The sequence below is a fragment of the Gadus chalcogrammus genome, chromosome 23 (assembly GCF_026213295.1).
Source record: "Gadus chalcogrammus isolate NIFS_2021 chromosome 23, NIFS_Gcha_1.0, whole genome shotgun sequence".
In the NCBI taxonomy this organism is placed as follows: Eukaryota; Metazoa; Chordata; class Actinopteri; order Gadiformes; family Gadidae; genus Gadus; species Gadus chalcogrammus.
Window position 1 is genome coordinate 21,354,557 of NC_079434.1, and position 18,061 is coordinate 21,372,617.

The 18,061-nt window shown below is 44.5% G+C and overlaps 1 protein-coding gene across 1 annotated transcript in view; it reads left to right on the forward strand.

Annotated features, from left to right (window-relative positions):
* The first annotated feature begins 8,102 nt into the window (after window positions 1–8,102).
* The window catches only part of myripb (myosin VIIA and Rab interacting protein b), a 129,912-nt gene continuing 119,953 nt past the window's right edge, over window positions 8,103–18,061 (forward strand). The window contains exons 1-3 of the mRNA XM_056583982.1: window positions 8,103–8,446; window positions 9,058–9,123; window positions 9,862–10,092. Of these exons, the coding sequence (XP_056439957.1) occupies window positions 8,310–8,446; window positions 9,058–9,123; window positions 9,862–10,092 (434 nt within the window). The 5' untranslated portion in view covers window positions 8,103–8,309. The remainder of the gene's footprint in view (window positions 8,447–9,057; window positions 9,124–9,861; window positions 10,093–18,061) is intronic.

Genomic DNA, 18,061 nt, shown 5'->3' on the forward strand with positions numbered 1-18,061 from the left:
GCTGGGTAAATTGTTGAACCTGATTTGATTGGAATCTTATTTTCGTTAGAAACGTTATATGATTCCCAACAGACAGACAGACTGACAGTCTTATGCTTGTTGCACTGCTTCACCGATGACTGGCAAGCAACTCCCCTAACTCCTTCTCCCTCCCGCAGACCGACACCACGGGTTACCACAGGGACAAGATGGAGGGCTAACTTCCCCAGAGTGCCGTCAGTTTGTCAGGGTAACAACAGACACATTTGTTTGTTTCTCCTACTTAACTCTTTGATTAAATGAGTGTGTGTTCCTCCTGGGGGAGCTCTGATCTCAGAGAAATCTGTGGATATATGACAGAGATCTTCTTCACATCAAAACACAGCATTCTGTGCTCTCACAAGATCCTGAGAGTAAATTAAAGTGAGATGTGGATGGCTGATATGCATAACTGTTTTCACTGAGATCATACCTTCAGCTGTCAGTGTAAGACTGTCTGTCATGTCAACAGACAGACAGTCTTACACTGGTCGCTTTGCTTCAGTGATGACCAGCGAGCAACACCTCTGTCTGAATGTCTGTCTTAAGCAGACTTCATGCATAAAAAATATTTTATAATACAGTACCATGCTGAGTGTGTGTGTGTGTGTGGGGGGGATGACATGTGTGTGTCCATAATGACTTACCCCTCTGCTGGCTGTATAATGAAAAAGGAACCAATAACATCTTCGCCTATAGGTATCTAGCTCCAGCAGATGGTTTTATCAAACATACAGAAACTTAGATATGAGGCTAAGAACAATTCAAGAATTCAAGAATTTAAAAATTTAAAGGTGCAATATAAACAATTCCAAGTTCTAAAAAAACCAAAGGACACAGTGAGTATGAACATAAATATGGCCAATTATTCTTGGCCGGGACTACATCTCAGCATTTCAACAAATGTACGTGGAACATCAATCTTGGAAAAATGCATCCATTATTTGCCCCAATAGAGCAGGTCAGTGAACATATTAATATTGGATCCAGCAGGATAACAATGCAGGCTTACTCGTGCTTTACCTGAACCCGCTGGGCTGGGGTGGCTGGCAGATGCATGGGCCTGTGACCAGAGGCTTGTTGGATTTAACTCCAACGATGATGAGAAGCATTTGTGTGGTGGACGTGTGTGGGCCACTTCTCGTTAATACCTTCCACTGAAAGGACCTACGCTGGGTTCCTGCTGGGGTTTAGAACATGGAACGGGACATGGTTGAAATGGGCTGGTTTTTTGTTTTAGTAACAACAATAAGGCTTTTGGAGTTTTTTTGTCTGTTTGCTGTAAAGATTTAAATAAAGGTTCTGGTCGCTGTTTGTGGGTCACAAGCAGGGTTAATAATGCATATTGCTATGCCTAGAAATCTAATCCCTTTAAGCACTTTCCTAACATCATATTTTGGATTTAAGCTTACAATAAAGAAATTTGAACATATTAATCAATTAGATTCAATCTTTACCATCAGGCAGCCGAAGTTGTTTCGGTGTTTGAAAGTGTCATGCTCATAGTAAATGCTTGCTCATAGTAAATGCTTGCTCAAAGTAAATGCTTGCGCATAGGTTGATTCCTCTTATGCAGACCCATGGCCTCACACGCAGGCCCGGTTCTACGGGGGTGCATAAGCATGCATTGCACCCCCAAAAAAATGTTTTGCACCCTCAATTGAAAAAAAAAAAATATATATTTATAATAAATATTTTTTATAAATATGATAAAAAATAATAAATACTTGCTCACAAAACAAATTGTAATGAAACCTGTGACAATTTCCATTAAATACCGTTGAGATATCAGCATCCAACATCACTCTGACTGTTCACCAAACTGACAAAATCACTCCGCATTTATGTATGGTGTTTTGTTTATATGTTGCTTGGCAACAGTCCGCTCAGTGGGGATCTATTTTTGTTGCCGGAAGCAATTTCATTCGTTTATATGATTAAATAAACAAACAAATCAAAATCTATTGTCAATTATTATTATTAACAGTACATTTTACTAGAATAACTGTTGTATAAAGCAATATCACACTCGAGGTCGCAATGTTGTCGCTCTATATCAGCGCTGCTGTGATTGGCCGCCGGCCGGCATCGTGTGCAAAATGCACGCACCCATATAGTATATCTATGGTGCGCACGGTAGTGACGTTGAACTTCAGTGGCGAAGTCACGCCCCTTCCGGTAGAGCTCATGGGACCTATGAGATCGAAAAATATGAATGGGTGTCAATGGAGAGAAAATAATTATTTCTGGTCCCAGTCTTTATATGCCCTGGATTACACATATGTTGTTTGTGGATTTAAATGATCATTTTTCATGCAAAGAAATCAAAAAAAAATTGTGAAGAAGTTTGATAATTTTAGGTTTTATGTGAGGCCGCTTTGTGAACTACAGCTCTTCGCTGCTCTCAACGTATATGATATACGTCACCACACCCGCACTTGGAACTCGGCACAGAGATGGCGATCTCTCTGCTCCACTTCACCACTTTTTTTCAAGGCGAGGATAAAAGCATAGAAAGAGGTGAAAACCACTATAAATCGGGGCATGTGGAGAGCTTTAGTTATGTGCCATCTCCTATGTGCCATCTCTGTGCCGAGTTCCAAGTGCGGGTGTGGTGATGTATATCATATGCGTAGAGAGCAGCGAAGAGCTGTAGTTCACAAAGCGGCCTCACATAAAACCAAACATTTTCAAACTTCTTCTCGAAATTTTTTAGTTTTCTTTGCATGAAAAATTATCATTTAAATCCACAAACAACATATGTGTAATCCAGGGCATATAAAGACTGGGACCAGAAAATAATTATTTTCTCTCCATTGACACCCATTCGTATTTTTCGATCTCATAGGTCCCATGAGCTCTACCGGAAGGGGCGTGACTTCGCCACTCTATATCCGTTGGATATCCAATACATGTATTAAATGTATTATGTTCATAGGAACCCATATTTCTTTTTATTGCATTTATTTACAATCGTGTTAACTTTAAGAGTATTATACTGATTACTTTTTGTTCAAAGTTCAAAGTCTGAAAGTGTTCTTTCCTTGTTCAGCTAAAATCTGTTTTATTTATAAGTGGCAATGTACAATTATTTGTTATGTCAAATATCCTGCCACAATTTATAAAAAAATAATCGTTATTTTTGAATTGCAGTCACATGTTGTTTTTTTTGTGTAGAATTCTGTTCATTTTTACACCTCAAAAATCTCATATTCAAAGCTATCTAAGATATCAATAAGCTAATGTTGCAGCTGAAATGTTCTCCACATCACAAGACATGATATGATACCATCTTTTAAGCACAGTAATTGTTTGTTGTCCCAACATGTCAGTAGAACTACGCAGAAGTGCTTGTCTATGGTAGGAAAAGCCTGTGTGTAAAAAGCGAATTCTGAACTGAAGCTGGGTAGCTGGTTTTAGTATAGTACTGGTGCACCCCCTGTAATCTCAGATGCACCCCAAGGCATTCTGTTCTGGAACCGGGCCTGCTCACACGTCAAGTCATTATGGAGCCCTGCCCCACTGGCAATCGCATCTCACAGTCTTTGGTCCACTTCCTCCAAATATAACTCGCATTGTGCTTTTGTTGCTGAAGAAGCAATCGCTTTACATAAACCACGGTTAACACTGACATCAATCCCTTTCCGTTTGAATGCTACCATATCTGACGCGATAACAAAAAGCGGGGAGTCTTCGAATAAACGATGCATCTGGATCCCACCCCTCGCCTGCCGGGTTATCCCTACTAGAGAGACGACTTTAAGAATGAACCGGCAGACTCGATGAGGAGGCGAGGTTGTCTTCCATACGCCGCTAAGCCAACCAACAGCAGGCGTGTCCAGCAGACATGCAATGTCATTTTGGAGCGTTGTGATTGGCTCATTCAGGTGCCGATTCAGGTGCCGATAGAGTAAAATAAGATGGGATCAACAGCCTTGCTGCAAATTGTTGCCTGTGCACAGGGGAGGGGGAAACAAGGCGAGTCATGCTCAATGACGCGTGGATATGTCCCGATGTGTTTGTTTTGGCTGACCATGTTAAAACTCGAACGTGTGTGTGTGTGTGTGTGTGTGTGTGTGTGTGTGTGTGTGTGTGTGTGTGTGTGTGTGTGTGTGTGTGTGTGTGTGTGTGTGTGTGTGTGTGTGTGTGTGTGTGTGTGTCATGCAAACACGTTGAGAAACTAAAGTTGTTGTTAATTCCCTCGCCTCGATGCCGTTGCGCCATCCTCAGCCGTGATACAAACCTCGTGACTCCACGGTGCCTGGGCTTTGCTTTTCTTTGAAGGGAGAATAACGGGAGAGGGGAGGGGGGGTAGGGGGATGGAAAAAATCCCGCACACAGTAGCGAGCGTCACGCAAAGACAGACAGGTGTTCGAGGAAGTTTGCGCTCCCATAGCCAGCAGCATCATCATCTGCCCCGTCGCTCTTTATTGTGAGGGATAGCGTTATTCCACGAGACTGCAGCATCACTGGCGGTCATCCAGTTCCATCTGATCCTCTGTAAGTGATTTCAACATTTAACTTTTCATCTTCATCACACCAATGTTTTTTCATCATTCGTTCATGATGCAAGAGACAAAGGGTTCGGGATGGCGACTGTTGCATATGACGGTCACTGGATCACACAGTACACAGGTGTCCGCCCGCAGCTCTCTCTCTGCGTTTCCTCCACCGACCGAAACGTGTCCAAAACATATGCTGCTCGCATGTGTGCCAACGTCTTTACAGAATAAAAGCTCGTTTCGTTGATTTCGATCAGCTATCAGCGATGCATTGCGCAGATCTTTATCGATAGATGTCAAACAGCAAGAATGGGCGGCTGTGACAGTTAACAGGGCTGCTGTCGAACCTCCTCACAACAATAGCTTCACCGCTACGTGGCAAAAGTGTAAAGGCACATTGCAATTCATTTTGCCACGGGGGAAAACGATGAGAAAGTGTTGGCTACATGGGTGAGAAAAATAGGTGCATTTGAAAATTGTGAAAATAACATCACAAAACACCTCTCTGATTTCCATACATTGTGCTATCTTTTTACAATTGGATTTAGGTCTGTAAGCAAAATCCAACATGTAGAACAATGAAACTGAATAATAAACTGTGCACGTTTCCTTGAAATCTATTCATCGGTCGGTTGGTTCCTTCCCTGATCTCTGAGCCATGCATGCTTTGTTGAATGTGTGGGAGTGGGCTTCATAATCGCAAGTGCAATGTTGGGATTTAACCCAGGGGAATGCAAGACACAGTCATTATTTATTTGGCATACCCTACTCTACTCTACCCTAATCCTTTTTCAGCCATGCACAAACTCTTGGATTCATGAGATACACCTTTGATGGTGTGGTGCTCTTCTGGTAACCTTGTCTTATTTGACCAAATTGTTTTCTGTACACCTGTTGATAGGCAAAGATATTACTTTATAGTGTTCCGGTCATGGTTCTATACCTGTGCCTCATTAAGTAATTATTTAACATTGTTATGTTTGAATGGTCAACAATGAATAGAGTGACCTATACATCTATCAATGATAGATGTATTGATAGATAGACAGATAAAATATTGATGGATTAATGGATACTTAACTTCATTCATCCCTGTGCAGAAACTAAGGTGAGATAGATTAACAATAACAAATAGCGAGCTCTATTAATATTCTTCTACTTATAAAGTTGTATTGTAGTATTTCTATCTAGTCACCAACAATGAATCACGTCTCATTCAAGACTCTTGGTTTCCTGCAGCATGTCACATGCACAGTGAGTCAGTCAGAGCTTCATCTGGATTTAAATTAACATCTGTTCTGGTTTAACACTTACGCTTGTGAGTGTGAGAGTGCATGAGTGTTTGTGTGGGTACGTGGAGGGGGGTGTGGGTGTGTGTTTGTGTGCGGGGTGTGTGTGTGTGTGTGTGTGTGTGTGTGTGGGGGGGGGGGGGGGGGTGTGGGTGTGTGTTTGTGTGCGGGGTGTGTGTGTGTGTTTGTATGTGTGTGAGAGAGAGAGGATGTGTGTCTGTATGTATGTGAGAGTATGTTTATGTTTGTGAGAGGGAGAGAATACTGGTGTGTCTCCCCTAGCATATCATCTGTGTTTTCATCTCAAATGTTCTCCTCTGCCAATGCTCTGTTGGGTACGGACCGGCTTGGTATTAACTGTGTAACAAGTATTACTGGCTGCGGTCTTAAACACCGAGTGACAGGTCTGCTGATACTTTAATACTATAAGAAAATCTCCAAATTGATTAATAGTGTCTCTGTCTGAAACATGTTTCCGTAATATAGGTCAATATAAAAAGATCAGTAGAGAGTATTACAATTTCAGACCCTTCTTTCGAGTTAGATTTGCCTTAAGACTCTCCAGTCCCGCTGTGGTTTGTTATAATCTGCTCCAGGGGGGAGATCATTCTCCGGGGACAGAAGAGCTACGCCAGGCTTACCTTAATTGATATAACTTTTAATTTACTAAGAGATTTAAGATCCTTTCCAGTCCACTTCTCTCAGCAGGTCGGTCATCCAAAGGAGACACACACCCATGCTTCCCTTGTGCCCTTAAGCATGTTCATACGCGACAAAATAGATCCCAGTACAAACTACCAATTCAGGAACCACCATGCAAGGCCTGATATCCCCCTTCAGATGTACAAGTTGTCCGTTGTCTGTTGTCAGTGGACATGCATGCAATAGTATAGACACGTGACCAGTAAGAAAATAACTTTTCTAAGATCTGTAGCAAACTACACCACACTCTAGTTTGCGGTTGGGGAAATTGGGAGCGATATTCTGCACTCAATATTATATCGAGACAATGCTACAAAGTATTTATATTTTTTATATGGAAAGCTTCACGATTTTCCGTGTCATCTTTGCAGTTATCAATCTTGCTCAATTATTAATCATGTATCAAGCAAATACAAATGACACTATAATTATCCAATGACTTCCTTGAAGATGGTCACCCTCAACGTACTTTTGTATAAATGGTCATACAAATGGTATGAGATGGTACAGAGCAAGTTGCATTTTCATCTCTATGTTAATGCATAAATTACGTAGGAATATTGCAAGGCTGCGCAATTTGTATCGTATCACATTGTATCGTTATGCAAATTGTATCGTGACCCATGTATTGTGATCTAGTGCCTCCAGTTCAGCAACATTCAAACCAACCAACCCTCGTCAGGACCAGTTAGGATCAGCGTCCTTGCAGGGTTATTCCCCATTCTCGGCCAATTACCAAAAATTTAGTTTCGAACTGGCGACACACACGCACACACAGGCCCATGCCTCCTAGCTATGACGCAGGTCCGGTAAGATTTGTGTCTACAACAAGCAGTTCATTTAGCGCCTGAGTGCGGCTGGCCTCCGGAGCCTTCAGATACACTCTTGTCCTGAGGCCAATCTCTTCTCTCTGACCCGAGCAGCCACAAATGCTACATGACGCGCAGCGGTGTGTGTGATCTGATGAAGTAGAAGTGGATAAATGCGTAGTGTTCGTTGGATATATCAAACGTGTTCCTAAATCGTAGGGTTAGGGTTAGGGTTAGTCTCACTAGCTTAGTATTAGGGTTAGGGTTAGTCTCACTAGCTTAGTATTGACTTTCATTTTCCTTCCGAGGATCTCTCTTGTCTGGTTACACGATCGCGGTGCCGATTTAAGAATCACAGAATTCATAATCACTTTCTATGCTTGTTAATCCTGTGCTTTCCCAATTCATATACTTTTCTCTCATGGCTTTACAGACACAAAGCCTACAAACGTAAACGTGGTGGATTTATACACAGAGGCCGAACCAACACAAACATACAACAACAACAACAACAACAACAACAACAAGGGGAGGCCTGCACATTTTTTTATTTTATTTTTTTATTTAACCTTTATTTTTCCAGATAAAACATTAAGAACAGTTTCTTATTTACAATATTGATCTGGCAAATTACGATATAGCCACAAACATAGGGTTAGGGTTAGGGTTAGGCCACAAAGGCTACAGAAGGTTGGTATGCCCCTCATAGACTTGGTTTGGCCCAACATTCATCTTCAGGTGAGTGGTGTCTATTGAGGCCACTCCCCCTTTTTGCAGTTGAACCATGAAGCTGGTGACAAGCAGAAAACATGTTGAACTATTTAGAGGTAAAACGCATGGTTACTGTTGGTAGGGAGGAGTGAGGGGAGATATCTGGCAACCTGCTGGCTCCCCCCCAAGCCTTACCTGGACTTCCTCCCTGTAACGATGCAAGCCTGAGCATCGTTAAGCAGGAGTGCTTGGGGTGAAAGGGGAGAGCAGGCTACCACATGGGAGAGCTAGGGCTAGGGCTAGCCGTCTACAGACAGCATCTGTGGGATCGTATGGGAGGACTGAACCACTACGGATTGGACCCTGACTGGAGGTGGATGACCTTTTTCCCACACTGGTGGTTTTTATTGACACGGTAAATGAACCACCCTGAGTTGGGACTGCTCTCTGTGTTCTGTGGGTTTATTGTTCAACTTGGTGTTGTGGAAACCCCACACCCACTGGCCCGCTACAATATCCTGAATAAATGTACACATTTGTGTTTTGTGATGAGACCTAAATCAGGACAGAACATCCCTCCTGTGATTGGCAAGAGCCACTGTCCCCTGACCTATATGACTCGCCTAATAGATCTGTACTAGACAAACACACGCACACACCACACATAGACATACACACAGGCTTTTCACTTTATATATATGCACACACACACTATAACATTAAACACACACACACACAAACACACACTCTATAACATTATATACACACACGCACACGCACACACTCTATTACATTATACACACAAACACACACCATTCCTGTCCTTGGCTTTGGCTGGCTATAAAAAGATGCTCTGACTAATTGCAGTGCCCAGGGGCTTTACAGTACATGGGGTTTACCTCGCCGCGTTGCATTAGTGCCCGTGATCACCAACCCGCTGCAGTCAAAGGCAAGGAAGAAAGAATGAAAGCCAAGCAGCCAGTACTCCTCCATGCATGGCTGGCATCATTAAGTGTGTTTCCTCAGCAGCAAAGGTCAGCTTCCTCTTCCAGCAGCAGAGCAGTGGCAGCAGGAATATCAATCCATTGAGATGTGAGTGAGAAGGTGCACTGTTTGGGACTGATCTAAAAACAGTATTATTCAAATCTAATGATTGCAGAAGTAATGCTCTCTTAAAGCCATGCATGCTGCCTTTGAAAGGTTGAACGCATTTTAACCACCTGCTTTTGTAGAAAATCACTTTTCAATGCCGCTTGGTCTTTGAAAACAATCAGTACTCGAAACCAGATAAGTTATACTTCCTTTGAAGCACTGCCATAATGATTTGAAATGTAGAAGTCATTGAATTTGGTAAATGGAAATGTTAACGCCTCCATTAATACATTTCAACATTATACTTTGAAAACAGAATGGGAATTTATTAGTTTGGGATTCAAAATTTGAATATATTTTTAAAAATGTTTCCTAATTTAGATAAAATAAATGAAAGTTGCAGACATTGAAAATACATGAGTCAATACTCGTATTCAATTGGTACACAAATGAGTCCACCGCAGAGCCTGTTGATCAATGAGAGGCAGTGAGTCATCGGAATGCACCACCACTCTTCACAAACACTAACCCATTAGTGAAGGGACCCCTTCCCTCCAGCCCCTTCCATGAGCATGCATGTACTGTATATGTGCGTGTATGGAGATGATTGTGTGTTGGTTCACTAATGCTGCGTTCTAATTCCACTCCTTTATATTCTCAGCAAAAACAACACACACACACACACACACACACACACCATCAATCTAATCTCACTCGTCTCTCTGTTTCTCTCTCCAGGGTTCTCCCAGTGTCGGCCGCCCGAACAGCACTGCTGCCCGTGCCGCCTCCTCCTCCTCCTCCGCCTCCTCCTCCTCCTCCTCCTCCTCCTCCTCCGGTCGCCGTGGCGAGGCCAGGGGGGATGGGCCGTAGGCTGGACCTGTCAGGGCTAACCGACCAGGAGGCCGAGCACGTGCTGAAGGTGGTGCAGCGAGACATGAGGCTGCGGCAGACGGAAGAGGAGAGGCTGAGGTGAGCGGATGGCTGTTGTCTCACTCTCTCTCTCTCACTCTCACTCTCACTCTCACTCTCACTCTCTCTCTCTCTCTCTCACTCTCTTCTCTCAAATTCAAAAAAGCTTCATTGGCAGGAGAAATATACATTTGCATTGCCAAAGCATGTGAACAATAAAATAAACAGCATAATAAAAAGTACAAAGGTAAGGTATATATTATATTAATAATAAGTATGAATCGTTAAATACAAAATATCTGTACATATCAAATGTAATGCTATAAAAGTACTTAAAAAAGTAAAATGTGCGATATTATAAAAATTACAGTATCTCGTATAAACAGATAAGTTAAAGACACACTCTAAATACACAGTATTTACATTATGGAGGATTAGTGCAATGATTGTGTGAAGAGTGAGTCCAGGGGGATGAGTCCATGGGGAGTTTGAGGTCCTTCTCTCATCACTACGGGTGATGAATCTTGCTGCTGCGTTCGCACATTGTTGTATTTCTACCAACAGGTATGGCAGTTTGTGAGCATCTGGAGTGTCTTTAAAGTCCTTGCATGCCTTTGTAATCCGTGGGAAGTGTGTATTCCTGATGTCTTCGTATGACTGGCAGGAAGTCAGGAAGTGCAGTTCTGTCTCTATTTGGTTGTGTGTGCAGTGGGAGCACAGTCTGTCTACTCTAGGGAGCCAGGTCTGTCTGTGGCGTCCCTTCTCGATGGCCAGGCTGTGTTCGCTGAGTCTGTATCTGGACAAGGATTTCCTCAGTTTTGGGTCGGTCACGGTAGTCAGGTATTCTGTTAAGGGACAAATAGCATGCCAATTTACTCTGGTTTTTGGTGGACTCTTTCCAATGTGCCATATACTTTTCCTTTTGTTTTCTTATAATTTGGTTTTGCCTGATGTGTTGGTTGTTGTGTGTTGGACAGATTCCCAGGACAAGCTGGCTAAGGGGACACTTTTCTGAGTGTAACTCTCTGTGGGTAAGAGCCTTGAGGGGAGTGTGTTTCTGTCGCTTTCCTTAAGGTGGTTTTAACATTTTAGGGCTCTCTTCTAAATTGAATGATTGGATATCGTCGTAATTCAGCTCTGCAGGCATTATTTGGTGTTTTTCTTTGGACTTTTAGTATTGATTTGCAGAATTCTCTATGAAGAGTTTCAATTTGATGTTGGTCCCATTTTATAAAATCTTGGTTGGTGAGTGGGCTCCAGACTTCACAGTCGTAGAGCACAATGGGCTCTCTTAATTGGGATGTCTCGTTTGATATTTATTTTTATGGCATAAAATGCCCTCCTTCCCTTGTCTCTCAGGTCATTAACAGCTTCGTTGAAATTTCCTGTGGCGTTCATGTTTATGCCGAGGTAGGCATAAACATACAGTAACAGTAGTCCTTTTTCCATCAGATTTTCAAGCGAATTAACTCTTAAAGCGAATTAATTTGTAGCGACATAAGAAGCGCCTAAACGGTTTTCCATCGACAGAATGATTATAGCGAATTTAAATTGTGTCACAATGCCCCGTGTTGAAGCGCATTTTTCTGACCCGCTAGATGATTTTCCATCAACAATGCGCATGCGCGACATTCTATATCGCTTCAGCCGTTTTCCATTACTTTTATGTCGCTAGAACTTTCCCAAAACCACCTCTGCAGAGCGAATTAACTTAGTGCGACAAAATCGGCGTTAGAGCGATATAACCCTTTTTCCATCACATATGTCGCACTAACTTTTGATGCGCATCATTTTAAAGCGCATTATCTTTTTGATGGAAAAAGGACTATTGTCTAGGTGGAATGTGTATTTGTTGAGGCTGGGTCTTTTTTTCAAATATCATTATTTTGGTTTTACTGTAAGGGCCCAGGGTTGAGAGAAGCTCTGCAGAAGATCTAGGTGCTGCTGTAGGCCTTCTTTGGTTGGGGACAGCAGCACCAGGTCATCTACAAACAGCAGACATTTGATTTCGGCGTCAACCAGTGTTATGCCGGGGGCTGCAGACTGTTCAATGTCCTTGCTAGTTGGTAATGTATATGTTGAACAGGGTTGGACTCAAGCTGCATCCCTGTCTCCTGGCTTTGTTGAAAGAAGTCTACAAAGCAGGAGAATAGTTTGCTTTTGTTTTGTTTTATTTGGTGGTCAATGAGGGTGCTTAATGTGAATATATGGTCTGTTGTACGATAATTTGGTACGGAACCGATCTGGTTTTTGCTTATGGCATTATTGTCAGTCAGGAAGTTAAAATGTCTGCGATATGTATTACCGAGGTTGCTGTTGACGCAGACTTCTCTGTAGTTATTAGGGTCAAATTTATCTCCACTTTTGTGGATTGGGCTAATCATTCCTTGGTTCCAATCATTGGGGAAGAACCCAGAGCTAAGAACAGTGTTATTCAGTTTTAGAATTGCCAATTGGAATTTGAGATCTGTATATTTAATCATTTTGTTTAGAATGCCATCAACACCACATGCCTTTTTTAGTTTAAGAGTCATAACTCATTTTGTGCTCTGATAATCTTTAATAACTGATTCTAGTGTTTGTAATTTATCTTGTATATGTGTTTGTTCTTTGTTCTCTACAATGGGGCCAAAGAGATTGGAGAAGTGATTTACCCATAAATCTCCATTTTGAATGCTTAATTCTTCCCGTTTTTGTTTAAGTTTGTTCCGATTTTCCCAGAAATGGTTTGAGCCTCAATTTGGTTTATCTGGTTCCTAGCATGTTGGTCCCTTTTTCTTCTTATTGTGTTTCTGCATTGTTTTAAGGGCTCATAATAATTGAGACGATATTGTTGTTGTCTGGGTCCCTATGTTTCTGATTTGACAGGTTTCTCAATGTTTTCCTAGTGTTTTTGCATTCGTCGTCGAACCGTTAATGTTGTTTTTGTTCTTAGTTTGACTGTTTGAGATCTTCAGGTTTGATTGTAAGGCTGGGATGTGAAATATGTTGTTAAGGCTTTCTACTGCCATGTTGATCCCTTCGTTGTTGCACTGAAAGTTTTGGTTTAGGATGTTATCTAGTGTCTGAATGTGATTTTGCTTTATGGTGTTCTGATATGTTTTGACCCTGCTCTCCTTCCATCTATTGCATTTGTTTATAGTGTGTAGTTTGTTTGGTTTTAATGCCTCTTGGTTAGGTGTTGGTCTCTGTAGGTAGGCTGTGATTGTGCTGTGGTCTGATAGTGGTGTTAAGGGGCTGACTGTGAAAGCTCTGGGAGACCCAGGGCTAAGGTCTGTGATCAAATAATCTACAGTACTACTGCCGAGATGAGCGGTAGGTGTACCTTCCATAGGGGTCTCCGCGGGATCTACCGTTGACGATGTACAGTCCCTGGGTGCGGCACAGCTGGAATAGTTGTGGTCCATGTTTGTTACGTCTGGCAGGACACTTTGGGGAGGCGATGGTCCCGTCTCCTGGTAGGTGTTTATCTCCCAGTGTGTTGATGGTGTCAGGCCCCTGTCCCGTCTCCTGGTAGGTGTTTATCTCCCAGTGTGTTGATGGTGTCAGGCCCCTGTCCCGTCTCCTGGTAGGTGTTTATCTCCCAGTGTGTTGATGGTGTCAGGCCCCTGTCCCGTCTCCTGGTAGGTGTTTATCTCCCAGTGTGTTGATGGGGTCAGGCCCCTGTCCCGTCTCCTGGTAGGTGTTTATCTCCCAGTGTGTTGATGGTGTCAGGCCCCTGTCCCGTCTCCTGGTAGGTGTTTATCTCCCAGTGTGTTGATGGTGTCAGGCCCCTGTCCCGTCTCCTGGTAGGTGTTTATCTCCCAGTGTGTTGATGGTGTCAGGCCCCTGTCCCGTCTCCTGGTAGGTGTTTATCTCCCAGTGTGTTGATGGTGTCAGGCCCCTGTCCCGTCTCCTGGTAGGTGTTTATCTCCCAGTGTGCTGATGGGGTCAGGCCCCTGTCCCGTCCTGGCGTTGAGGTCACCACACATTAGAATATGACCTGGGCCTGGAAGTGGTTGATCTCCTCCTCTAGTACAGAGGAGCTCTCCTCGTTGTAGTATGGGGACTCTGGTGGTGGGATATATGTTGCACACAGGAGGATGTTTTCTGCTGATGCGGTAAGTCCCTTGTCTATCTCTAACCAGATGTAGAATTGCCCGGTTTTGATTAATTTAACAGAGATGGTGAGTTTGGATTTGTACCAAATTAAAATACCTCCGGATTCTCTTCCTTGTTTCACCCCTGGTAGTTTGGTGGATGGTACCACCAGCTCTCTGTAGTTTAGAGGGCAGCCAGTGGGTCCATCTCCTCTACACCAGGTCTCTGTAGTTTAGAGGGCAGCCAGTGGGTCCATCTCCTCTACACCAGCTCTCTGTAGTTTAGAGGGCAGCCAGCGGGACCATCTCCTCTACACCAGGTCTCTGTAGTTTAGAGGGCAGCCAGTGGGTCCATCTCCTCTACACCAGCTCTCTGTAGTTTAGAGGGCAGCCAGTGGGACCATCTCCTCTACACCAGGTCTCTGTAGTTTAGAGGGCAGCCAGTGGGACCATCTCCTCTACACCAGGTCTCTGTAGTTTAGAGGGCAGCCAGTGGGACCATCTCCTCTACACCAGGTCTCTGTAGTTTAGAGGGCAGCCAGTGGGACCATCTCCTCTACACCAGGTCTCTGTAGTTTAGAGGGCAGCCAGTGGGACCATCTCCTCTACACCAGGTCTCTGTAGTTTAGAGGGCAGCCAGTGGGACCATCTCCTCTACACCAGCTCTCTGTAGTTTAGAGGGCAGCCAGTGGGACCATCTCCTCTACACCAGGTCTCTGTAGTTTAGAGGGCAGCCAGTGGGACCATCTCCTCTACACCAGCTCTCTGTAGTTTAGAGGGCAGCCAGTGGGACCATCTCCTCTACACCAGGTCTCTGGGAGGATGACAATGTCTGTATTTCGGATTTCCTTGATGAAGTCTAGGTATCTGCTTTTCAGACCGAAGGCAGTCGACCTCAGGCCTTGTATATTCCAGGATGAAATAGTGAAAGCTTTGTGTTCCATGGTGTCTTGTGTTTGATGGTCCAGTAGTTTAGTTCTGTATCAGGAACGTGTAGAACTCACTTAGCATCCCGTGTATGCTACGGCGCTCTCGCTCTCTCGAAACTCAAAATGCTTACAGATTTATGTCTATGTCGCATGACCGACCACTATGGAATGACTTCTTAAAGACAGAGGTTGATGTTGTTCCGAGAGGCGCTCAGCTCTGACCCCGTGGTCGTTGTAGTGTAGTAGGAGTAACAACAGATATACCCGTCAGAGCAGCCGTTACTCCCCCACCGCAGAGAGCGCCACCACGAGGTTCACGTTGTAACAGCGGTTGCTCACCAGAAGGGGAACACGGCCACGCACGCACCTTCTTTTACTTTATTCTTTAATTCATCAGTTTCGATTTTACGTCGTTAAGTTCGGAGGACGGCTCCAGAGCTCTGACCGACGGGGTCAAAGCCTTCCGTCTGATTGACAGCTCCCTACGGATTCGGCAGATCCTGCCCCCCCCCCTCCCCCCCCTCCCCAACCCCAACACCACCCTCTGATGGTCTGTCTGCTGCCCCCCCCCCTCCCCAACCCCAACACCACCCTCTGATGGTCTGCTGCCCCCCCCCCTCCCCAACCCCAACACCACCCTCTGATGGTCTGCTGCCCCCCCCCTCCCCAACCCCAACACCACCCTCTGATGGTCTGTCTGCTGCCCCCCCCCTCCCCAACCCCAACACCACCCTCTGATGGTCTGCTGCCCCCCCCCTCCCCAACCCCAACACCACCCTCTGATAGTCTGCTGCCCCCCCCCTCCCCAACCCCAACACCACCCTCTGATGGTCTGCTGCCCCCCCCCCTCCCCAACCCCAACACCACCCTCTGATGGTCTGCTGCCCCCCCCCCCCCCCCAACCCCAACACCACCCTCTGATGGTCTGCTGCCCCCCCCCCTCCCCAACCCCAACACCACCCTCTGATGGTCTGCTGCCCCCCCCCCCCCCCCAACCCCAACACTACCCTCTGATGGTCTGCTGCCCCCCCCCCCCCCCCCACCCGACCCTCGCAGGACGCTGGAAGCAAAGGCCTTTGGTCTCACGGCAACGCAGACAGCAACAGGCATGTATCAGCGGCACCCCTTTATGGGGGGGGGTCAAGTGTGGCGGGATGGCCCTCCCCCCTTTCCCCTCCCCCGCCCCCTTTCCCCTCCCCCCCTTCCCCCTCTCCCCCCCCCCCCCTCCCCCCTCTCCCCCGCCCCCTCTCCCCCCCCCCCCTTTCCCCTCCCTGGCTGTGGGACATTCGAATGAAGCAGAGCATCAAAGCGCCGCTGTCGTGTTCTTGATTAAATTCGGTTCTCAGGCCGTAAAGATGCCGGAGGTCTGCCTTCGTAGCATGACTCAGCAGATGTTGTTTTATGCACAGATTAGTTGAAGTGTAAATACTTTATATCACTTCATCACTCTCCTCCCTCCATAATGGAGGAGTGGGCTAATAAAATGGGCTCCCAGCGAGCCCTTTTAAAATACACAATAGCTCCTTGGTATTATTAGTGCTCTTTACGACACAGGTTCGAAATGGATAACTGCTCTTGTAAAACAAACATTTGGTAGCAGTGCTGCTTAATGGAAATCAGGCTGTCATTTGTTGACTTGTTGAATTCATTCAACAAGAAGGTGGTTTAGTGTGCAGCACTGAAGCATTTAAAGGAGAACAGAGATCTGCCTTTGTTGTCTGCTGAAATGAGTTATTTGTTGTGCCTGGATTGTATAACTCAGATACTGAGACTCAAGAATCTCTGAGAGAATCTTGTTTGTTTGTTTCCTGCAATGTTTTTTCTTTTCTTTTCTTTTTAGTCTTTTACACCCCTCAGACTTCCTGGCTGCTCTTGGCTGTCGTACGCATGATTACTTCTCCATTCATAAATAACCACCAATAGCCCCCCCCCTCCCCTCCACCTCGCCACCACAACCTAAATCACGACCTAGCGACTACAGCGAGCACAATAACTCTAGTCCCTCAACATACCTGCTCCCTGCCTCTCCTACAGTCACTCGCACAGCAAAGTACTAAAACATATCAACCCGACGCCAACCTGGCTCCTGGATGGACGAAGCACTGTGAAAGGCGTGCTCCATCTACATCATCGTAACCGTTTTACTGGCATGGAGGAGGGACGCAGGGACGGAGGGACGGAGGGACGGACGGACGGAGGTTATACTCTCCGGACCCCAGAGACGCTCTCGGACTCCGCAGTAACTCACTCCGTCTGAGGCTTGCACATGTAAGCCATAGCTGAAATTGAGTCTTAAATATTACGGTATATATAAAATGGTATAGACATTAAAATAGATAACAACTTATTTTATAATAAATACATTTACAATTTAATATATTAAAATATCTAGAAAAGTTTATTTCACCATACCTTCAATAAGGTCACTGCCCCTTTCAGACGCCTTTCTGTAGCAGACACGAGCTTCAAGAACCGTTAAGTGATTCAGAAACAAAATCAGAGGCACCTGAAACTAAAACTAAACTGTATAATTTATATTATATTATTATTGGTCGTTTTCAATCTGAAATCGAGAGTCTACACAACAGCCTCGCCTCTATCGAAAAAAACGACTGCTAAAGACTGTTTTGGTCAGGTTTTTTTGAAAACCCTGAAAATATCCTAGAACCACTTCTGTGTTGCCACTGGACAGCGCACACAAACGGAGGACTTCACTTGAACCAAACTTTGATGGCGAGCTTATCCAACGACCCGAAGAGCCTAAGGAAAGGGTTACAAGCCGATTCATCAATACGGTTTGACCGTTGGACATTGAACCATGAACATTGAACATTAAAATATTGCTTGATAGATATTAGATTGTTTTTGTTTGCATACACATTTGTATACACAGTTCATATACATAAGATTGTTGTTTGTGTACATATTTGTATACACAGTTGATTATATACACATTTTGATGTATTTTACTTTTCATAATCACCTCAAGAATATTTTTTGTATATTTTTATTGCAAATATT